Source organism: Sorex fumeus, unplaced genomic scaffold (genome assembly GCF_029834395.1).
Source record: "Sorex fumeus unplaced genomic scaffold, SorFum_2.1 ptg000122l, whole genome shotgun sequence".
NCBI lineage: Eukaryota > Metazoa > Chordata > Mammalia > Eulipotyphla > Soricidae > Sorex > Sorex fumeus.
In genome coordinates this window covers 1599910-1624203 of record NW_026606179.1, presented here as the reverse complement: position 1 = coordinate 1624203, position 24294 = coordinate 1599910, and the positions used below count along the sequence as shown (strand labels likewise).

Here is a 24294-nt window from a genome sequence, read left to right as displayed (position 1 = left end):
GGGCTGAGAAATGCAGGGCGAGTGAGGCCTTCCCAGGCATGCCGGCCAAGGACAGACAGCAGAACTGGGGCTCACGCCCGCAGGCGTCAATCCATGCATTTTCTGACGAGCTGCGTGAGGACTAATGCAGTTTCCTTCCATTCTGCGGGGTCCAGCAGTGGGGAAACAGCTCAGCCTTAGGTACCCGCCAGCCCAGACTCCCCGGGCAGCCCTCCTGTGCTCGACGATGTCCCCAGGCCTCCATCCCCATTGGCCTGGGCATCCAGGAGGGACAGTAAGGCACTCAGTCTGATCTGAATCTCTTAGAGGTCCCTGGAGACAGGAAGCCACAGGTTTCCAGGGCAGCCATCACTCCCATGCACCTGTGCCCTACTCGGCTCCGTCAGGAGGGCTGCTGTGCGGTGGTGGCATCGCCAGAGGCCCCAGGCTTCTGGAACAGTCTGAATGTCTGTGCTGTGCACAGAGTGGGAAGGGAAGGAAGGGGCCTTGGAGGGCCTTGGGAAGGTGGGGCCCCAAGGAGTGGATTTCCAAGGTTAGAGTCCGAGCACTGGCCACTCTGAGCCACAGTGAGGACGCAGTGGGGAGCAGCCACCTGAGTCTGCAAGCGGGTCCTCCCCCACAAGCACCCACGGCAGCGGCAAGCACAAGCTCCAGGCGCCTGCTCACTGCTCAGGAGTCCTGCACTCGTGCCCTTTGACACTGCAGCCCCCGGGGCTGGGTCGGCCTCTGAGAACTGACACCCTCCCCTGCACCACCCAAGGACGACCCCCCCCCCCCCGAAGATTAATCAGCTCCACCACTGTCTGCTGACTGCCAGGTGACAGGGCGGTGACAGAGAGGTGATGCCCGCTGGCATCTCTCCTTTGGGAGTAATTCTAAGTAAACCAGGAAAGGAGGGGTTGATATCACTAATGTCCTCAAAAGTTAGCCTTGGAGAGCCTTCCTGTTTTCACAAATTTGTACAATTACTATGATAATTCTAATTAGGGGGGAAGACATTTGTAACAGTTGTTTTCATGGCAATTACTCCCCTGTGTACAAGCATGTCCCTTCCCTTTAGATCCAATTCAATTTTTCTATCAGGTTAATTGTCCACATTTTAACTAGGTCTTCAAGGGATCTAAACAGCGGGTGGAGCAACCATACTATAGGCAGGCACTTGTCTTTCATTTGACTGACCTGGATTCAGTCCCCAGTGTCCCCTATGAGTCTTGCAGACCCCCTACAGTGCTAGTACACAGCACTGTGGCACTGTCCTCCGTTGTTCATCGATTTGCTCCAGCGGGCCCAGTAACATCTCCATTGTGACACTTGTTACTGTGTTTGGCATATTGAATATGTCACAGGGAGCTTGCCAGGCTTTGCCGTGCGGGCGAGATACTCTTGGTAACTTGCCCCTCTCCGAAAGGGGCAGAGGAATTGAACCCGGCTCGGCCGGCACACAAGGCAAATGCCCTACCGCTGTGCTATCACTCCAGCCATAAATTTGTATAATTAACTATAATAATTTTAATTAGGAGGGGAAGGGAATGAAAGAAGGAAGGAAGGAAGGAAGGAAGGAAGGAAGGAAGGAAGGAGTCAAAATAGAAAAAAAAATCCAAAGTCATAAGAAAGGCAAATGACGGGAAGTTTCCCGGAGGTCAGGCACATGCTGACGTGACTCGGTGGTACTGGGCGGGGGGGTGTGTGTCTCTGCTGTGACCAGCGGGGATGCAGGGCTGGGGGACCATCCTTGGGAAAAAGAAGGGTGTGGCGGGGGGAGGGACCGAAAAGCCAGCGGCTTTCAGCTGGATCCCAATCTGCAAGGCTTGTGCCTTCAGTGTGGCTATTTTTGGGTTTCTGAGAGGGAAAAAAGACATTCTTCCCACAGCCGCCTCGCCTGGCTGCCGCTCTGCCCGCCCCTCTGCAGCCCCAAAGGGCCCCAAGGGATGAAGGAAGCCGACCCTTGAGGATCCTTCCCCCACCTCCTCTCTGTGCTCCCAGAGCGTCTCGAGGCCTCGCCCTCTTGCTGGTCTCTTCATACGGGGCTGGGAAAATGTGGAAACAAATACAGCTTCAATTAGGCAAGCATGCAAGGTTTGGGGGGGTGGGGCCCGGGAGGGGTCGGAGGCTCAGTCCCAATCCAGGAATGCCTGAGAACGCTCTGGGAGCCCGGGGCAGCTCCAAGGCTGGAGGCTTCCCACAGGCTCCCTCTGGTCGTGCTGACGAGGCGCAGTAGGGGCCTGGGAGCCCAGCTCCATTCCCACACCAAGATTCACTCCTGCTGGAGGCCTGCCCCCTTCCCCCCAGCCGCCCCATGCAGGAGGGAGGGCGGGCACTCGCCCCTGTTCTCCCGGCCAGCCAGGTCCGCCCCACAGCAGGAGCCCGGAGGAGTGTGGACCTGGCCGTGGGTGTTCAGGCCTCCAGACTGAACAAAGGCCACCCCCACCAGCCCCCTTCTTAACTGTGGAAACTCAGCACTTCTTCCTTACTCCACTCGGAGCCTGGAAGGGCCATGGCAGGCCCATTTCCTCCCCCCAGATGAGAGGGTGGAGAGGGAAGGGGTAGGTTCTGGAGGGAGGAGACTGGCGGGAAGAGGCTCGCGGATATTTTTAGAGACATGGGAATTAAAGTGAGCCGGGAGGTTCTAGAGCCGGAAATGATCCTGTTCGGACCCCAGCTGGGAAAGGCCAATGGCTGGTGGAGAACAGGAGCACAGGAGGCAGAGTGCAGCCGAGAGCCGAGACAGCGGCCATTTGCACCAGCGCTCTGCTCCGGGTCTGTTTCGAGGTCTAAAAGGTGGGCCGAGGCCACTGCTTCCGCAGCTCCAAGAGGGACTCCCCCGCCAGCAGCCTGCCCCCCACCTCTCCACCTCTCAGACATGGGGGAAGGTGGCAAGGGGTAGGGCGAGATGGCAGACGCCCAAGTTCCCTTGTGGCTGGTGCCAGTCAGTGGAGGAATGAGAAGGAATCTATAATAAGATTTTTCTTCTGTCGGCAGGTTTTCTAAGGTGTCGGGCTACCTCAGTTCTCTATAAACACAAAGATGGTCTAAGTGTCGGCAGGGTTTAAAAGCACCTACCCTCAGCCTCCAGAACAGAACCACAGCGGGGGCAGGTGGAGCGTGGAGAGGGTCGTGCGTGGTGCCCACGGCTGAAGGTGACAGAGGCTCTGGAGTGTGACGCTGTGTCAGCCGCCCACTGCCTTGGTGTTTGCACCTGACCTGCACTGTCCCGGAGCGCAGGGAACACTGCAGGAAGGAGAAAGCCTGCACAAGCGTGTGGACACAGTGAGTGGGGAACGGCGGTCAATGGGCCGCAGCAGCTGCCAAAAGCGCTTACAACCTGGGGGCACGGGGCTGCTGACAGAACAGCCGCCTCCAGGACACACTGTGTGACTTCAGTCCTACTTCAGGTCTCACATAGAAACTAAGCCACGTAACTTAAACCACAACACACACAGGCTGTGATCTGTGTGGTAAGATGCACTCAGTTTCTTTCGCCCTGACTTCGTCTTCTGCCTCGGGACACTGGCCCCCTTGCCTTCGGGTCTACATCTAGCATACAGAGCACCCACCTGCTTCACCTCTACGTTCATCCCCGTTGCTCGGAGTCCCCAGGCCTGCTGCCCTGCTCCTGGGGCCACACAGGGTCTGTTTCTGTCTGCGCTTATCTCTGGCTCCCGAGCTCCCTCCGAGGGCTGATGAGATCATGGAGGAAAAGGACCCTTTCTCATTTCTGTTTTTCCCAACTCCCAGTCCATCCACAGCAAGCTATGCACGAGTGAATGAACCAAACCTCTCTCCCGGTTTCCAAAGGTCCCAGGTTAAGAGTCACAGGGAAAAACATTTGACGTGGGAGAAGGAAATTCCGACAACTTTTCACGGCCTGGGATAGGCAGGCCCAAGGCCCAGATCTCCCTGATGCCATTTCTAAAGGCAGCCTGAGTATCAGCTGCAGAACCTGCCCAGCTCATGACAACAAGGGTCTCATTGTTGGGACAAGTAGGTGACTAGGCCTGATCAGAAAAGCTATTCACCACAGGGAGATTAGATAAACAGTCTCCCCTCCGCTTTTCTGAGACTGCAGTCATCACCAACCTCCAGGTTCCAAACAGAAGAATCTGGAATTTCAGTTATTTATGAAAGTTACCTTCCTTGTAAAAGGTATTGAAGCATGCTATACGCTGACCATTTAATTCAAGAGGTGAACACACATATATCTCTTGGCAGATAAGCAAGCGCACATATACACACACACACACACATGCACGCACACATACACACTACCAGGTACACACAAAGAGCTACACAACCAGGGCAACAACAGTACCCCTGCGAACACACTGGGAGAGAGCAGATGGAGCGAGTACCCCCAGAAGGAGGGCTGGGAAGGCAGGGAGGACCCCTGGGCAGTGGGGAGCAGCATGTGTGTGTTGTGTGCAGACCGCCTTGGGTGGAGAACACTGAACATAGTACCATGTTTAAGGAAAATTATCCCGGATGAACAGGATGGAAAATGCAAGGACAGAGTAGCAGATGTGAGATATTAACATTTAAAATGTCTGAAGTCGGGGCTGGAGTGGTAGCACAGTGGGTAGGGCATTTGCCTTGCATGTAGCCCGTCCCGGGTTCGATTACCAGCATCCTATATGGTCCCCCAAGCATGGCCAGGAGTAACTGCTGAGTGCATGAACCAGGAGTAACCCCTGTGCATCGCTGGGTGTGACCCTGTCTTCCCGTTGTTCATTGATTTGCTCGAGCAGGCCCAGTAACGTCTCCATCCATTGTGAGACTTCTTGTTACTGTGTTCGACATATTGAATACTCTCGGTAGCTTGCCAGGCTCTCCGAGAGGGGCGGAGGAATCAAACCCAGGTTGGCCAGGCTGGCTGTGCCATCACTCCAGCCCTGGGCGTGACCCAAAAAGAAAAAATAAAAAAAATAAAATGTTTGAAGTAGCCACATACAAGGACAGTGAGCAGGCAGAGCAGAAGTAGCTTCCAGAGGAATCCGGGAGGGCACAGACTGATTCCACCCACGAATACCAGGAAGTCCAGGGACTGTGATGTGTGTGTGTGTGTGGGGGGGGGGGGGCACCTCTGGCCACCAGGTGAGGCCTGGCCCTCACTCGACTTGCGCCCAGGCTGGAGGCATCGTGCCAGTCTGCATGGTGAAGGCTGAGGTCGCCATTACCGCCATAGGCAGCCTCAGACATGGGGTGGCCGTCCCTAGGGACGCTAGCCTGCCAAGAGTCCTGCAGCGGCACTGGCCACAGCCTGGAGATAAGGATCTGTGTAGGTGAGCGACCCGTGGGCAAGAGTTCATTTTCTTCTTTATGTTTCCAAATCACAGTCTACCTGTGGCACAGAACAGCAATGAGCAAGTGAATGGCCGCAGCCTCTTACTGGGTTCCAGAAGCATCTCAAGGATCATTCCGGATGCTGTTAAAGAAGGTCAACCAGCCACTACCCCTCGCCCCCTGCATCCCACAAACCACAGGAGCGTTCACTTTGGGGGCAAGGCCACACCTGATCGGTGGTGCTCAGGGGGGCCCATGGTGCCAGAGACCGAATCCAGGGCTCCTGCAAGCACAGCATGTGCTCATTCCTGGGCCTCTCTCCCATCTCATTTTATAGAAATATAAACCCATAACCAAGGGTGACCACTCATTTGAGATAGTCTGAGAGCAAAATAAACAGAGAGAGAGAGAGAGAGAGAGAGAGAGAGAGAGAGAGAGAGAAGAAGAAAATGAGTGAGATCAAAGACAGAAAATAACTTCAAAATAACTGAAATTATAATGGATGAAATATGCGTTCATGAACCAGAACTAAGATGCTATAAAAAGGGACATACAGAGAAAAACAATGAGCTCTAAGAAACTAAAAATATGGTAGTTGGAATAAGAAACAAAGAATTAAGGCAAGGTTAGCAAAATCTGGAGTATGACAAAGCAATGCAAAAAGATATAATTAGAGACTAGCCCTAAAGAACTCAAGCCAAACAATGGGAAGCCTAGAAAAAGAGAAAAAGAAAGGGGGAAAATCCCAAAAAACCAGCAGGGTGGGAGGAATACAAAAAAACCAAACTTTTCCAAACCAGAAGACAACTTTTCATCTTGAAGTTTCACGCTCAGAGACTCCCAAAGTTATTTAACCCAGGGCCCCCTTTTAAGGCAAAAAAGGAAAAAAAAAAGTCACTCGATATCCCTCTAGCAATCAATCTTTTTTTAAGCAAAAAGAAGCACCCTCCCCTGAAATGCACCCAAGACTATTACTGACCCCCTTAGAGAGTTCTAGCACCTCACAAAGGGCTGTACGGCCCACTTAGGAAAACAATTCTAGTTCAACAAAAGGAAGTAGACCCACCAAGGTCTGTGTTCATGAAATTCTGTAATTCAAGGGAGTAGCTTCTAAAAGTTTCCAGAATAAAAATTTTGTTCATTAACAAAAGATCAGAAATCTGAAGCATTTGTACCTAATTTCTTAACAGCAATGGCAGAAGTCAGACAAAGAATAATGCCTTCAAAATTCTAAAAGTAAGTTCAGATCCAGCTGTCTATAGTCAGCTACAAATTAGGAGTGTGAGAAGGCATTTTCAGACATGCAAGAATTTAACTTTTCCTTTCTTCACACCTTTCTCAGAAGACTGCACCAAACCAAAGGGGAGATGCCCCCAACTCCCCCAACACACACACACGATGCCCCCTACTCCCCCAACACACACACACACACACACACACACACACACACACACACACACACTGCAGTGGACCAGAATAGTCTGCTTAAATTGGGAACAAGAAGGTTCCATAAGGGACGTTACAATACCATTCACAAAATGAAAAGAATCACTGCTCACACTAAAAGGAGGTTTTATAATTAAAAAATATTTGAGTCAGAATTAGTTTAATAGACAATGAATGAGGTTGGCGGTGCTGACCCGTAAGAAAAAGCTAAGTAAAACAGCAACAGCAATAACTATAATGGTGGAACAGAACAGAAGGCTGGGCTAGATGTGACTGTACCCACAAACAAGTGTTGGGGTGGGGTGGGGGCACAAAACTATGCAGGTGAAAGAACAAATTCCTATTTTATGGTGTTTCAAATCAACAGGTATTATCTTTTTTTTTTCTTTTTTGGGCCACACCCAGCTATGCTCAGGGGTAACTCCTGGCTCTGTACTCAGGAATTACTCCTGGTGGTGCTTGGGGGACCATATGGGATGCCAGGGATCAAACCCAGGTCGGCCGCATGCAAGGCAAATGCCCTACCTGCTGTACTATCGCTCTGGTCCCTGATATTATCTTTTTCCTTTGTTCCTAGCTCTGTGCCCAGGGATCACTTCAGGTGGGGCTCAGGGGGACCATGTGGGTGCTGGGGATCAAACCCTGGTCAGACAAAATGCCAGGCAAATGCCCTACCTGCTGTTTTATCTCTTCAGTTCTGGTAATACCTTTTTTGCTTTGTTTTGGTTTGGTTAGCTTTGGGTCACACCTGGATTACTTATGGCTCTGCACTCAGGAATCACTCCTGGTTGGCTTGGTGGTACCATATGGGATGCTGGGAGATTGAACCTGGGTCGGCCGCATGCAAGGCAAGGGCCCTGCGCATTGTACTATCTCTTTCTCCCTGGTAATATCTCTTTTAAACCTCAAAAGGTAGGAGCCATAGAAATGATGCAAGATTAAGGCACTGTCTTATGCACACCTAATCTTGGTCTGATCCACGGTGCCACATGAGCCCTTGAGCACCACTAGAGTTGCCCCTGAATACTACCAAGTATGAACCAAAAACTCAAAAACGAAACTCAAAAGGTGGCATAAGTGTATTACTGACAAGCACAGAGGCAAAAATCCAGAACAGAATTTTCTAACAAAGAGCTAGAGGAGTTGGCCTCCGCTGGCAACGGGCTCAGAAGTGAGGAGGAATGTGGGGCAAGGCAGAGCATTCTTTTGCGCTGTAAGTCTCCTGGCACATATTTGACTTTTCAAACAATGTACTTATATTATTATTTTTAATTAGTGTCCCCATGATGCCTTTGACATTCCCAGCTGGCCCATTTTCAGCCTTCACATGTCAGGAGCAGAGTAAGATCCCACAGGAAAGACTTAGGTATGGAAAGAGAAGTAGACATATGTAACATAAACCCTCCAGAATAACTACTGCACTGTTACACTGAGGAAGACATAAAGTAACCTCCAAAAGGCTTGAAAGACTGATTTCCAGGGCCCTAAGATCAGGGACTCCAGACGGCTTCTCTTGTGTGTTCATGTTACTGTCTTCCTTGGATGAGGCCATTAGAAACTGGAGATGGTTTTCTCTTAAGATATAAATTAGGGCATTCGCCGGTGGATGGTTTTACACATTGTCTGTCCAAGGGAGTTAAGGAAGGGTCCATTCCAAGGTTGTTCTGGTGCCAGTACTTGATTTGGAACCTTTAATATAAAGTTTAAATCAAATCACTGGATAGTATTCTAAAATCAAACAAATGCTATTCTCCCAGATGGGAGAAGATTAACATTCTCTGGAGAAGACCAGCCCGGCTGAAAGTGCCAGCAGAGTCTCGTGTGTTCACATGTGCTGCCGAACCAAAGATGCGGCTCCCGGGCTGCAGGCCTCTCCCCTCTCCCAGCCCACCTGCCCAGCACATGCATCTCGGGCACCAGCCCAGGGCCTTTCCAGTGGTCAGTGGAGAAATGTGCTTCGACCACCATTCCTCTGTGCAGAAAACTGCGCTTTCCTTCTCTCTCTGGGCCAAGGTTACAGCCCACCCCGGTCTGGTCAGCCACTCTCCCTGCCACCCAAGCAGCTGTCCAGATGGCCTCCAACGCCAACCGCACGGGCCTGTCCTTCCCAACAGAGTCTATGAGGAAAAGAAAATCAGAAATGTCTGGCAGTCTAAAGAGGACGCTCCCACTAGTCTCTCCTGCTTTGGAAGAGCCGTCCTCGTCTTTATTTCCACAATGAAAGGGAGCGGAGAAGTGAAACACACTGATCTGCTCCGCCATCACCTGGAACAGCCCGTTTTAAACAAGCACAGAAATAAGCAGTCTCACGGCACCCCTGCCCCACTCTGCCCATGCCATAGCCTGTCCAGTCCCTCCTTCCCACTCCTGCCATCCTTGATTTTCCTACGAGTGGGAGCCCGAGCAGTTTCTGCCCCTCAGTGCCAGGTGGGGTGGAGCAGGGAGGAGCACTGTGTCCAGCATGGCACGTGGCGGGGCACCGGACTAGGATCAGCTGTGCCAACCAACTCATGATGACAGCACTCAGCACCAAGCCCTGAACTCAAGGTTCGGCTGGGACAGCAATAGTGTGTCAGCCCCTCAATATCTCACTGAAGCATATGGGGGGGGGACGGCGACACCCCACCCCCCGCCTCTGGATCTGAATTCCCCCAACCGCCTCTCTTTGGGAGGGCCAGACCCCAGGATGCCCCACAGAGCCTCTCAACACCCATCCACCATTTCCCTGGTCCCTTTAATGCTGGGGAGCAGAGGAGGGGACAGCAGGTTGGGGCTGCTCCTGAGAAAGCGTGGACCTGCGGGCCGGCCAGTGCAGCCTCTACACCCAGGCAGGGGTCAAACCTCACCCAGCCCCGGCTGACTCCAGGGAATGAGGAAGAGAGGTGGCACCGCCCTTTACGTCGCCCTGTCACTTCGAGGTGCCAGCTGGGTGTTCTGTGGGCACTTAATGAACGTGACAAGTGTGAGCAATCTACTAGCTTGAGCACAAAGGTATAGAGACTTCTGTTATCACCGACCTGCCCTATCAGGGTCCTTCAAACATTAACCAGGCTGAGCTCCGGAATCCCTGAGTCAGTAGCTATGTCTGGGCTGGCTCAGTGTGGGAACGGAACCCGGGCAGCTTCACACCCAGATCCGAGGCCCCTTCGCCCTGCTCTGTTGGGGGCAAACCTGACTGAAGGCAAGGTACTGCTCTCCCCACTGGGCCCTCCGAAGGACGGAACGCACAGCCCTGCGAGGGTGGCAACTTCCAGTTTTGTGTGGGGACCACACCTGGTGGTGCTCAGGGGCTACTCTAGCTCTGCGCTGGGGTCGCTTTCGGTGGTACTCAGGGGCCCACGAGGTCCTGGGCCTCTGGCATAGAAAGCATGCACTCAAGTTCTCTGAGCCCTGACTCTGCCCATTCTCTTATCTCTGTAATAGGTGCCACACCTGTGGTGCTGGTGAAGGGACCACAGCCACTCCCAGTGACGCTCAGGCAAGGGGGAGGTGACGGGGCTGGAGGCACATATGCCAGAACTGGCTGACCACACTTGTGCTTGCACGGAATCCCTGGCCCCACACTCTTTCTTCCTCCTGCCGTTATCTCAGAGCCGGATGGGTGGAGGGCGTGTCTCAGGCTGCCCGATGCCCCTGACAGCATCGCCTTTCCCCACACTGCAGCTGGGCCAGGAGACGGCAAAGCCCTGGCAGCAGCCCCCCCCCCCCCATCTCCCACCCCCAGCTGGATGAGGGGACAGTACAGCTGCCAAGTGCACTGAGGAAGGAACAAATCACACATCTCAGGCTCTGAAGGGAGTTCACCGCTGTCCCCCTCCACCTGCAACCCTCAGCATCCTCCCTGTGCGCTGACTGTCCCCTGCAGAGAGACAGGCTGCTCTGGAAAGAGGCACAGACCGACACCGAGGCTGTGCTGTGCCATCGAGGATTTTGTTGCTGGCCCGACCTTGCTCTTCCCTTTGCACATGACTGGCACTCTGCCTCCTGTCCAGCAGAGGTGGCCATGAGCTCCTGGCCTGAATGAGCGCTGAGGTCGGGAGAAGGGAGTGTCCATACAGGGAGCGGAGGCCACACCCTCTGGTCACACGGAAGTGAGATGCTACAGGGCTGGGGGATGGAACCCAGGGTTTCTGCTCCCACTCTCCGAACCATACCCAAGCCCAAGCCTTTGTCTCCTGAGCACTGGGCATAAGCTCCCTCTGATTAGACCCTCTGCAGTCGCTGAAAAATGCCTCCAAAGATATCCATGCCCAAATCCCCAAAGCTGGGGGTGACTTTAGGCTGCAAAATGACTTAGCAGCTTTGACTGAGCTAAGGATCTTTATATGAGAGATTATCTGGGAACTGATGTGATCACAAGCATCCTTCTAACCTTCTAATACACAGGGAGTGGGGGACTTGGCATGGAGACACGATGAGGGAGGCAAGAGGTGGCAGGAAAGAGAGGAAGCAGCCTCCGCTGAAAGCACAGCTGGCCCCTGGGGATCTGAAGGAAGGCAAGGAAGGCCACACTTGATCCTGGGAACTCCCAACGGAGCCAGCCCCTGCCAGGGCTCCGCATTTGGCCTTAGCCTGGTTAGTCTGATTCGGACCCCAGCCTCCAGAACTGCAGGGAACAAATCTGCATTGCATCAGGACACTAAATTAACGGCAATCTCTATGGGAACTACAAGGAACTAATATACTTACCAGGAGTTACATGACTACCAGTAACCTCCTCCCCGAGTGAAGCTGACTTCTGACACACTCAAAGACGTCTGTAAGGATTCACGGCGGTGCCTGCCTGAGGGACCTGGGCCAACCTCTATGCCGTAATACAGAGAAGTTCTCTCTCAGGACACCCCAGCCGCTCACCACCCTTCCTAGCATTCCACCAACTGATGCATCTCCTGAGTCGAGAGCTTTTCCATTAAAAAGAATATTCCCTTCACTTTCCTGACAAGGGAAGATCTCAAAAAAGTGCTCTGGGGCTGGAGCGGTAGTACATCAGGTGGGACATTTGCCTTGCAGATAGCCGACCTGGCATCCCATATGGTCCCCAGAGCACCACCAGGAGTAACTCCTGAGTGCAGAACCAGGGGTAAGCCCTAGGTATGGCCTACTCAGGGTGTGGCCCACTCCCCTGAAGTATGTGTTCTCTGGAAAGGAGGACAGCAGCGACTAAGACACTAACACATTTAAACTGCCACACCACAATTAATACCTTAAGTGAATCATCTTTCAAAGTGTGGGTACTGCCCATTCCTAACCAAGTCCAGAGCAAACACCCTAGGCAAGGGGGCACGCAGGGAGCACTGGTGGAGGACCTGGGGCAGGGAGCCGGCCAGGTGGAGGTGAGGGAACTTTCCTCCAGCTCCATGGTCCTGTGCGCCTCGTGCAGCACCCGTGAGACAGTGTTGAGCTCGTGGATGTGAGCACCGGAGCTCACTAACTTGGCTTTGCTTTCCAGTCCTAAATGATTTCTGTTGCTAACTTCCATTAACAGTCACTTTTTTCAAAGGTTCTTTCCCTGCAGCTGCTTAATTAGTTTCCTAGTCAATTATTGCAACTTGTTTACTTTCCTAATACCCAGAGTCATTTCTCTCTCTGCAGGAGGGAGCCACCCAGCCCATTAACACAAACATTCACCTTGCAGGCTGCAGCTAGGGCAGACAAACCCACCCACAGCCCTGAAGACTGCCACCAGACCCATGCAGCGGCTGGCACAGCACCAGGCAGGGTGAGATGGCAATGCTCCTCTCTCCAATCAGCGAGAATGGCTGCCCTGGGCATTCCCACCCCTACCAGACGGCACCAGAGTCCCATCAGTGTGGGCCTGCTCTGCTACTCCGGGCTCCCAGAAGACCCCCTGCTTGGCGCTGCAGGCAGCGGTGCCTAGGCTGGAGGGAAACTCTGCTCCAGGCTACCGGTCCAGAACACAGGCAGGCCGCCTGCCCTGCTGACCCGACTCAACTCTGACACAAATCAGAACAGTTCCGGGCTGACAGGAAGGGACTTCCTGGGAAGCCCAAGGTCTCCAGATTCTCTGGTGTGGTCTGAAAGTAGGCTCTCATAGGGGAGACCTTCTCTCCCTTTTTCTGAGGGGATGAGAGGGAAAGGTCGGAGTCTGAGGGTCAGGCCCAGCAGTGCTCAGGGGCTTCTTCTGGCTCTGAGCCCAGAGGCTGCTTCCAACAGTGCTCAGGGGACCATGCAGTACAGGAGAGGAAGCCCAGGTCTACTGCATGCAAGGTGAGCTTTCTCTCATAGGCCCCAGAGACAGTGTCCGACCAATACTTGAATGCCAAAGCATGAAGGAAGTTGGCAGACAGATGTTTCCCACAGACGAGGTGTGCCATGCTCCCACCACTCTGGTGAATGTGACTGAATGTCCCTGCAGACCCGCAGAGGGAAAAGAACCACATCAGAACCAGGCCCACTGGCATTGGTGCCTGTGTCTGCTCTTGATTCTTTTTGGAGGTTTTTTGGGGGTGGGCAGGGAGGGGCTGGGTTTGGGACACATGGCTCTGCTCAGGGACTGTGCCTGGTGGGGCCACATGTGGTGCCGGGATCAAACCAGGGTCAGCCACAGCAAGGCAAGAGCCTCTGCTTTCTCTCCCTCAACTCTTGATTCTTGAGAACAAGTCTGGGCTTCCCAAGGGGCTTCCGACTCTACTGGGGGGGGGGGGGGCTTGTTTGCTCGCTTCCGCCCCACCTGCTCCTCTGGTGTGTCCTTGGTCTTCTTCCCTCTCCTTGGCTAGGAGCCCATGTGACTCCAACACTGTGAGCACACAACATCAGTGTCCTTCCACACTCTGCCCTCAAATGTACAACAATGCGCACCCTCCGCTCCAGCCATCCACCTCCCGAAGGGCACTGCCAAGCACAGACAGGCCCGGGCCACGGGGTACCCTGGCTGCTTAGCCAGTCAGTTAACCATGGCGCTGAGTTTCCTCACACAAAACGGGGGTCTGCACTGAGTCATCTTGAGACTCTTGGGCTGTAACCTCCGAGAGTCCGCTCTGTTCTTTTTCCAAACAGCCCCATGATTAAACACTTTCCATCCTGTCATTCCATATTTGAGAAATGTCACCCTTGCCAGCATGCAGAGTTGTAAATGACAAGAAAGAGCTTCCAGAGGCTGACCTTTGCACTTTCCAATAGGAAAGGCTATGTCCCCAAGTTCCTGACCTTACTGTCCAAAAGAGGAGAGGGGAGGGGAGGGACTCTTGCTCCCCAGCGTGCAGAGAAACTGTACTGAAGGTCCCAGAAAACCACAGGGAGACTGTCACTCAATCACATGTCGCGCTCTATCAGGTGAAGTCTCAAGTATCAAAGTAAACCGAATAGAAGGAAAGGGCACAACCACTGTAAGCAAACCCCAAGCAACCCCAAGCTGCAATGCTGACCCCCGAGCCACGGGCCACGAGGGAAGGAAGGGCTCCCGAGCCTGCCAAGCCTCACCTCTGCCAGACCTTGCTCATTCACCTCCAACACTTTTCAAAACAGTATTAAACATACCCAGAGATGCTCTAAAGCGAAGTGAGCTGCAGAAAGTCAGCAGGCAGAGCCCAGTGGGCTATGCTGGCTCTCAGCTCTATCATCCAATTCCCTGACAAGAGCTGTGAACAGAAACCCAACCAGGATGCCCCGACACCTCCTCTTCTGGTGAAGGAAGCCCTTGCATCCTAAAATGCACTCACAGATTATATTTTATCTTCAAAATACTAATGAGACATTAAGGTTTTGTTACATCATTCTGTCCGAAGAAATAAATTATTTTTAGGAGGTCAAGTTAGCTCAAAATGGCGGATCACATGCATTGATCCCCAGAAGTGAATTCTTTCCAAACCACAGCAGATTATAGCTCTGGCGACCCCTGAGCACCACTAGGTTGACCCACGTAGCCCTGAATGTTGGTCCTGACCAGTGCAACATAGCTGGGCCCTAGCACGCACCTAACTGTCAGGCTGTAGTGCCAGGCCAACTGTTACAGAGTCGGCCCCTGGCTCCTAAGCATAGCTGGGAAGGTCCCCTAAATGTTTTTTATTTTAATAGTTAAAAGCAAAAAACAAAACAAAAATAAAACCAGAATAACAGATTCATCTAAAGAATGTTGTCCACTGTGTCCATAAAATAAAGCAAGTAAAGATTAAAAAAAAATCAAACTTCACTACCCTAGAATCATCTTCTAACACCCCGACTGGCCTACGATTCTCAACACTCCCGCAGGCTGTGCCAACAGCCGGCTCACCAAACCACAGAGGGTTCCTTGCTCCCCTTCCTGCTAACTCCCCATTTTCCTTATAAAAAAACAAACCGTGCACAAGCCTAAGAGTTCACAAGGGAAGATGTTCACACATCAGCCATTGGCAGAGCACTTCAAACTGCACTTTTTGGGACTGGAGAGAGTACAGTAGGTACGGAATTTGCCTTGCACACAGCCTACCTGGGTTTGATCCCCTGGCATCCCATATGGTTCCCCTAGCCATACCAGGAGTGATTCTGAGTAAAAAACCAGGAGTAAGTGCTGAGTACTGCAAGCGTGGCACAAAACAAAACAAAACAAAACAAAACATAATACTTTTGGGGGGCAAGGGAGGTGTGATTCAGTGGGAAAGCAGGCTGTGTGTGATTCCAGTGTCTCCCATTCGATTTTGCTGGCCCTGCTGTTTGGGAGCCCTGCAACTGAACTGTGGGATCTCTAGCATCACAACTACAAAAATGGGCGCGCAACGAGGCCAGGAGTGCAGCCAGAGAGCAGTCCAACCAGAATGTGCAGAGTACAGCCATTCATCATGGCAACCAGGGAAGGCGGGGTAGGGGCGTGAGACAGGGAGGGTGATGGGGAGGAGAGAAAACATATTTTTACAGTCATTTACAAAAGAAATTCATAGGAGAGAGCTCCTGTGACTGGAGCAAACTGTCCCCCAACACGCATGCCTGTGACAACCCAGCACCACGGGCACGGCCCTGATGGCCTTGGAACACTGCCCAAGCAGCACTACAGTACTAGACCCAAACCCTAAACCCTCTTGCCCGCAGAACCAGGCACAGCCCTGGGCCTCTTGAACACTGCCTAGAGCCCACAACCTCCCAAGAAGTTCTTTAAAAAAAAAAAAAATCAATAAATTAATTATTCTGGAAAATAAACTAAATAAAAGCTTGACAAAAGAGATGGGCACATGGACTGGATCCTAAGGTTTCTGAGTAGCTCTACTAAAGAAAGAGGGTTGCTTATTCTCTAGAGGAGTAAGTTTGCTTGCATATACACAAGCACGTCTGTATGCATTGTGTATGTGTGTGTGCTGGTGTGTGAGGGAGGGGCTTGTATGATTCTGGAGTGGTCTTCAATTTTAAAACTCACGCACAGAAAGATTATGCAAAGCATCACGTGGAGCACCGCCAGAAGCAGAGTGGGAAGAAATCCCCCAGCAGTGCTTGGTATGGCCAAAAACAAAATGAACCAACAAAGGGCTCTCCAGAAAGAGGATCACCGAGCAGAGTCCCCATGGAAAGTGGGGCATCTGTAAGGACTTGGGTGCGGGTGGGGGATTGCCTGTCCTCTCGACTGCTCCCACCTTGCTCACAGGCGTAAGAAAAGGATGAAAACACTTCAAAGTTATTTTTAGCAACAACTTCATTAGCGCAGCCAGCTCAGGTCCAAGAAGAACAGCTGATAGAGGGACTCACTGGGGACACACTAGCCTCAGGAGTGAGGCGAGCAAGGAGGGGGGCCCTGTTCGGAGCCATTCAGCAGGAGGAAGGAGCCGAGTCTACACCACATGAACTAACCCAGGGCACCTTGACACAAAGGACACATCCACGGGATAGAGGCATGCGGAAAAGTAGCACGGCCAAAGGGTGAATAAAGAATGAATCTAAAGAAGCTGAAGCAATAACACAGTGGGTAGGGTGCGTACCTTGCATGAAGCCAAGCCAGGTGATTCCCTGGCACCCCACCAGGAGGAATCGCTGAGCACAGAGCCAGGAGTAAGCTCGAGCACAGCCTGGTGTGGCCCCAAAACCCAAAATAAATAAAGACCTACGACTAATTAGTAGATTCTCTCTTTTCATCCCCATCTTATCCCATCTTTAAGGAAGCACTCTGCCCTCCAACAGTCCAGGGACTAAACTTTTAAGGTTCAGAATTCTTCAAGACACTTTAGAATCCATGTGCCTCTGGCTGGGTTTCAGGCTTGCTATCAGTTGGGTGCGATAAGCATCCTTCAGTGGAGGCTCCCCATGAAGACCAGGCGGGTCTCATCACTACCCATGAATTCCACCTCCAGTTGCCCAGCAAAGCCAGTGGGGAAAGCAGGCCTCTCCCCTGGGGGGGCTTCCCAAACCTCAGCAGGGAGCCACTGAGACTGTGGGCATGTCCACAGAAGAATGGGGAGGAGAGGGTGGCAGGGTGAGGGATATGTGCCCGCCTTGTACTCTCCTGTGGCTGTTCAGGGTTTTCCCGAAACTGCTAAGGAAACGTCCTCTGTCAAGAACGATGTGGGCAGGGCTGGGGAGCTAGGACAGCTGGTAGAGTGCTTGCCTTCCGTGGGCCAATTGAGTTCAATGCTCTGTCCCCCAAGCACTGCTGGGAGTAATACCAGAGCACAGGGCCAGGAGGAAGCCCCGAGCAGCAGGTGTGGCCCAGAAACCGGATGCTATGGACAAAGGTCATGAGATCGCAGCACCTCCCCAAAACTCCTGGGTACAGGAGCAAGAGGAAGTGACCCTGCAGGAGTCAGAATCCTAACCTCTGAGCAATCGTGTCCTCTGAGGAGTGTCCAGGCCCAACCCCATCGCATATACATCAGCAATGACACTTGGTACCTTCTCTGGCTGATCCCTCCCATTCTCTGGCAATAATAAACCCGTAAGTGCCCTCCAAAAGGCCCGGGCACAGAGCTGAAAATACTTGGCCTGGCATCTCAGAGTCTCCTGTCTGATCTGTGCTGACCCCAGAGACGTACACTCAGTGCTGATAAGGAAGAGATGCTCACGCTGTGGAGGGCCAACGCCTCCACACCACGCCTGCCACAGAAGCCCCTGTGCCACGCAGGAGAGGGCCTTGTCAGCTTGTCTGAGGAAAGACGGAGCTCAGGGGTATTCGACCCCCTACTATTTCGAAAAAGGGAGGCAGGAGTGTGGCTGTGTGGCAGGGGACATCTCTGACGTGGGTAAAACCCTAGGTTTGGTCCCTGGGAGGGAAAGGGGGAGGGAGAGACAAGGAGAGAGAGATGAAGAGATGGAGAAAGGGAAAGAGGGAGAGACCTGAGGTGTGCTCCCCCAGCACAGATGTTTGTGGATATTGTGCTGAGTGAAATAAGCAGACAGACACAACAGAACTAATACCGCACTTGTACAAAGCACTGTCGCATTCACGAAGGGAGGATGGTGGCCGTGAGGAAAGAAGCTTGGGGGCGGGGCGGGTGTGTGTATTAAAATTTAATGGGTTGGTTTCAGTTTTGAAGTATGAAGAACATTTTGCTGGTCAGTGACGGCAGTTGCACAATAAGAATGTGCTTAATGCCAGAGAACTATTTAAAAGGGTTTTTAAGAAAAGCATAAAAGTTTGCATATATTTTGCCATAATTGAAAATTAAAGAACTTTCCACCAGGAAGGAAGATCATACACAGGGAAAGAGCTCTTGCTCTTTACATGAAATCAACCCAAGTTTTATCCCTGGCACCCATATGGTTCCCCATTTCTCACCAGGAGTGATCCCTGAGTGCAGATCCAGGGGTAGCCCTGAGCACCATCGGGTGAAACCCCAAAGCAAAAAAAAAAAAAAAGAGAGAGAGAAGAAAAACAAAACAAAACCAGACCAAAAAACTTTGAGCCATCTTTTTACCTCACTTTCAGGAGAGAAAATGGAACAAAAAAGCTAGTGCCCGCCTGCCTACAGTTGGTTCAGGTACAGCTCCAATGCAAAGCCCATGACACAGCCCCGCAGGCACCCCCTGGCTCCCCCGTCCCCTCTGGAATGAACACCTCCCACCCTGGTGTCTAGGTTCACGGCACCAGCACCTCAGCTGGTCCTCCGAAGTTCAAGAAAAAGCGGCAGAATTTACGGTAATCATCTGCGTTTTACAAGGGGAGAAACAAAAGCAAAGAAGAAAGGTAGCAGTCCTGGCTTCTACACTCTTCCTGGCTGCCCAGTCCTGGAAACCCGTTGGCCCGGCCAAACCGCTCTGACTCCCACGTGTGAGGCTGCCCCAAGCCCACCTCACCTCGGTCGGTTTGCATTTGGGAAATTTCTTTTCCTTTTTTGGGAAATCTGCCTCTCCTCCACACCCACCAGTTACAGGGTATGTGGGTGTATCGAGAAAGAAATTTCCCAAAAAAGGAAAAGTGATTCCCTAAGGTTAGTCCCATGGCAGAGCTGCCGGAAGAGCAAGGCAACAGTTTGGCCTCAGTCCTTGAGAATTCCCCAAGCAGAAAGGCCTCTCGGAGCAGCCCTGCAAGCAAAAGGGGTTCAGGGACTCTGTCTCCCCTCTCTCCGGCTCCAAGGGACTCCTGTTGAGCCCAGGCCCTCTCTCCTTCCCAACCCGGGGGGCTAAACACAGCTTCCCACCGGCTCTGAACCCAGAGAGTTGCTCGACCAATAGCTATTAAGCCTTTCCCAGTGCTCCCCGGGTCCCAGTTTCTTTTCTACCTGCAGTCCTTCCCGCAGGCCACCCCAGGGTGGAAGCAGAAACGCTGTGGCAATTCATTCCAGCTGGTTAGTTCTATTCGGTATTTATCAGGCCTGTGCCACCAAGTCCCAGGCCAGCCAAAGCAGAGATATAAGGAGTTATCAGGGAGGCCAAACAAACAAAAAAAAGTCACACTCTAGTTGGTAAAGGAACACTTAAACAAATGAAAGTAAATAGTAATGTTGTATAAAAGTCAAGTAACAATTTGAAACAGATTGTGACTGAGTGTTGAGGGACTAGCCCAGCTATAAAATGCTACAATTTATGACATGCAACAGATTAGTTTGGGAGGGATTAGGGGAAGGGAGGCATGCTGGGGGGGGGGGGGGGGGGGGAGGGGGAGGAAGACTGGAGGGAAAGCCCGGCAGAAGCCTGAGGGCTCAGAGGTGGCCACAGAGTGGCAGATCCGCTGTTTCTGGAGACCCACAGATGATGGGGTCATTCCAGAGGCCGGGGAACAAGCACTAACAAGCACTAACGTGGGAGCCTAGGGGAGGGGTCCCTGGAGAAGTCCTGATGCCTGGTGGAGGAGCACACCCGCCCTACCTACTCCAGATCCGGCATGCACCGGGCAAGCCAGCAGGGGACTAGGAAATCTGACCCATGAGTCTTTCTGCCTTCTAAAAATAGACAAAAAACCCTCAAGTTTGATCCCCCACACTGCAGGCCCCCCTCCACCCCGGGTCCCAGCCCTGCCAAGAGGACCCCTGAGCTGTGGGTAGCTGCCAAGCATAGGGAGTGGGGAGCCCCACGCTGCTAGATTGGGTTGTTCCAAGAAAGCAACCTGAAAAACAAGCGAGTCAGGGACACAGCTCAGCAGTGGGGCACTGGCCTTCCATGTGTGCAGGCACAAAGTTTGCTGCACCCCCCACCCACACCTCCTAAAAAAAGAATACAACAATGAGCATTGATGCCTCTCCAGTCCCTGCAAGGAGTCCCACGGCAAGCCCTGCAGCCACAACCCCCCAGTGCTGACCTCCTGGCTGGCCTCAAGAGCAACCCTTGGGGTCTGCCTGATACATCGGTGGAGACCCTCACTAATCTGAAATGCTTTTTTTTTCTTTCCTTTTTGGGTCATACCCAGTGATGCTCAGGGGTTACTTCTGGCTCTGCACTCAGGAATTACTCCTGGCAGTGCTCGGGGGGCCATACAGGATGCTGGGAATGGAACCCAGGTCAGCCACATGCAAGGCAAACGCCCTACCCAATGTGCTATCGCTCCGGCCTGAAATGCTGATTTTGAAAGGACTACAAGGCCATGGCCATGTGTTTCTTTAGTGGTGATTCCTCTTTACTAGGCAGATGGGCACTACCTGGCCCACCTTGTTGGGCTCTTTGGCTCTCAGATCATCCACCAGAGAGTGGCTCATGGCCAAACATCCTCCACTGGGCATCCCCCCAACACCCTCTCTAAGGTCCAAGTTTTCCAGGGGCTTCTTTCTTTCCCCCATGTTCCTGGCACCATCCCACCCAGTCCTAGCAGCCCGTGAAATAATACCCCACCAGCATCCAGGTTGCTGGGAGACCAAAATGGACTGCAAGGTATCAGTCCTCATGGCTGAGCAGCTTCAATTATTCAGGAGTGGCCTTGGGGTGCAGCATGTGCTCTGTGTTTGTGCTGGCACAAAGGCGTCCCCGGCAGCCACCCTTCTGTGCCTGTGCAGCCAAGCTGAATGGACTGGACTCCAGTTAGACCTAAAAAAGATTTCCTGACAGAATGGTCACTCTCCGAGGAAAGAGCAGGGAGGTCCGTTTGTCAGGATGCTTGGTGACTCTCACCCAGATTATACACAATCTCTTAAGGCTCCTTCAACAGCCTGAGAGCAGGTCAACCAGGTACAGGGAAGAGAACACAAACTCCAAGGCACGAGGGAGCCCAGCTCCCACCTCAGGGCTCCTGGTGTAGGAAGAGCACTGAATGGGGGCACTGGGTCTGCCGAGGTTTGCTTTCTTTCCCCAAAGAAACAAAGTGTCCAGGGGCTGGAGCTATAGGACCTGTCTTGCATGAGGCCCACCCTGTTTGATCCCCAGTATCTCATATGGTCCCTGAAACCCACCAAAAGTAATTTCTGAGCCAGGAGTAACCCCTGAGCGTTACCACGTATGGCCCAAAAACAAAAGAAAAAGAAGGCTTATTTTTCTTTTAAAAAGAAGTGTTAAGTTTATTCCCCTGCTGCTACTGCTAAGGAACTCTGCCCTCCCTTCAGCCATCATCTCCAATACTGTCACCTTAAACTACTTTCGACCACATAGGTTTCCATAGCAAACTCTCTCCGTGGTCCTTCCACATTGTACACACACACACACACACATACACACACACCAGAAAAAGTAAGATGGAACTAGTGAGGTAGTAACCACTACAGAAGAAAGATTGGTATCTACTAATTCTATACATAAGTACCATACCTATGAATTCATCCCAGAAATGAAAGACAGCACTGTATCACAAATGTAAGACCCACATGTGGAAATGGACATGCTTATGTGAACGACCATGCTTAAAGTCCCAGTGATCCCCGAGTATAAGGTCCTTGAAGGGAACGGTGTTCTCTGCTCATACTTCTAGAACGTGCTCTTTCCTCTGAAGCAAAAAGTAAAGTTTGAGTAGGATGAGGTCCATTTCCCAGGAGTGCTCAGGAGGTTGGGGAACATCCTGGTACCACCTGCCCTAGCTGGGCTGTTCAAAGTGGTGCTGCTCAGGTTAATGGTGCATGGGGGCTACCAGAGAAGACCTGGAGGTACTTGGGAGGTGCCAGGGGTACACTTGGTAGTGCCCCAGGGGCCATGCAGTACCAGGGATTAAACTTGGGGTCTGGGGCACACCACGCTTCTCCCCAGCAACCAGGGCTCAGTCCCAGTTTGAAATGTCTGTGTGCATTCTCACTCTCTCCCTCTCACCTCTCTCCCCCCTCTCTCCAGGTTAAGGTCCTCAAACCTTTCCTCTTCAACCTTTATAAAGCTCGGAACTCGGCCACTCTAAGAAGACGCTTGTCTCCTTAAGAGATGAAATGGGTGGGGAGGGGGTAAAATAATGGGAACATCCCACTTTTGTGGGTTTTGGTGTTTGCCCCGGGCTAAAGGCAGTGAGCACTCATTCAGCTCAAAACAGGAAGAAGATGAAGCGGTGACAAAGCAAACCAGAGTCATAAAGTCTTGCCTTAGAGACCTGCACACTGCACCCCTGGTCAGGAGGCTCCAAAACAGGCTCTGAAGAAAAAGGAGATCAAACAAGACAAGCGAAAGCAGCAACAGCAATGGACCCAGCCACAGCCTGGGATGGCGGCACGGGAACGAAGGTGTGTGTGCAACCTGTGCCCAGACGCCCAGGGTCACGCCAGTCCCTGCACCTGGCAGCTTCACAGCCCGTTCCACATTAACCTGGAGAGCGCTGGCCGAGAACAGCCCTGGCAGCCTGAGCCCTTATCACCTACTCTCTCCCACGACCACTGGAGATGCCGCGGACCAAAGGTCTACCAGCTGCTACAAGCTCTTCACAAATGCCAGAACTAGGGCTGGCTCAAAGGACAGAGCACATGCCTGGCACGTGTGAGGCCCCGAGTTCATACCCTGCCACACACTGCTGGGAGTAGGCTCTCTATGAAACAAACAAGCAAGAATCAAAAAAAAAATAATCCTGAACAAAAATTTCAGACACAAAAATGAATGCCCAAGCATAAGAATACAACTTCTGTGCTTGCAGATGGTAGACAGGGAACAACAAAGTGGCCTGGCAAATTCGAGGGCTGGGGGATGGGCAGAGACACTCACCATCTCATCCAGGGCGTAGCGCAACAGGCCATGCTCATAGAGGATGAAGAACCGTCGCTGCCATTTCTGTAACGGAGCAGAAGGTGAACGATTAGGAGAGCCCTGCTAAGAGCGCTGCATGGCAAGAGCCCAGTGTTAACCAGCTACACTCAAGGAACGTGGGTGCCAGTGCTTCTCGATGCTTCTAAGGCAGATGGTCAAGGCAGTGACTTGTTAGCGAGTCTTGGACTAGGGGAGAGGCCCCAATTATCCAGTGTTTTTCCACCGAGATATTATTTTTCTGCCCCCCAGACAGAGAAAGGCCACCCCGGTCAGTCCTGGCAGTTGCCCCCCAGAGAAGGGGCAGTCCAAGAATGCCAGGCACTAATTCCCTGCTTCTGAAAAAAATCTGGAAAACTGCTATAAAAGGGGTTGTTCCATGATCCAGGAGAGCGGGAGACGGGGAAAAGGCAGTCAGGCTCCAGAATCCATGGAGGAGAGAAGCCAACAGAAATCAAAACTGAAGAGGAATGAGACCACAGGAATGTCCAGGGAGTGACCAGCTGGCAAACAGCGCCCCCCTCCCCCGTGCTCCGCCCAAGGGCCAAGGGCCCTAAGAGCTGAACAGAAAGGGCCCCAAGAGCATCCAGTGGTGTGGGGAACAGAAGACTGCCGGTCCCTGAATCCCAGAGATCATCAGGAGGATCTATGACCCATTTTCAACATTTAAAAAAGCCCAGAAAATGCATACTTTTACTGGCAACAGGTCACAGGAATTAAAATATCATGTCCCTTTGCTCTGGATCAGAATAGTGACATTTATTAATAATGGTTTTCCTATCAGAAGCTGGAAATAGTAATTCTGTTTGACCTAAATATAAATTAAACAGGAAAGGGGTGGGGCGGGAAGACTCGCTGGGAGCAGAGACACTGGAGCACAGTTGTTCCTGCTGCCTCCTGCCTGGTGGCATAAACAAGGCTCTGACGGTCTTGTACAGAAGACCGGGGTGGCCGCTCCTCTGCTGGGTGTCCAGGGAGAGGCCACCTGGACGCTCTCCAAGAAATATTTTCAAGGGTCCTATTGTCTCCGAAGTCAGAGCCTGTTCCCAAGGAACCCCCGAGACTCCAGACACAATGCAAGATCTGTGG

General features: G+C 52.3%; 1 protein-coding gene across 7 annotated transcripts in view; it reads right to left on the bottom strand.

Moving 5' to 3' along the window:
• The window catches only part of MPRIP (myosin phosphatase Rho interacting protein), a 133577-nt gene that overhangs the window by 69086 nt on the left and 40197 nt on the right, over window positions 1–24294 (bottom strand). For all 7 annotated transcript variants that reach the window (XM_056136945.1, XM_056136948.1, XM_056136947.1 and 4 more), the window contains exon 3: window positions 23167–23232. In XM_056136945.1, coding sequence (XP_055992920.1) covers window positions 23167–23232 — 66 coding nt within the window. The remainder of the gene's footprint in view (window positions 1–23166; window positions 23233–24294) is intronic.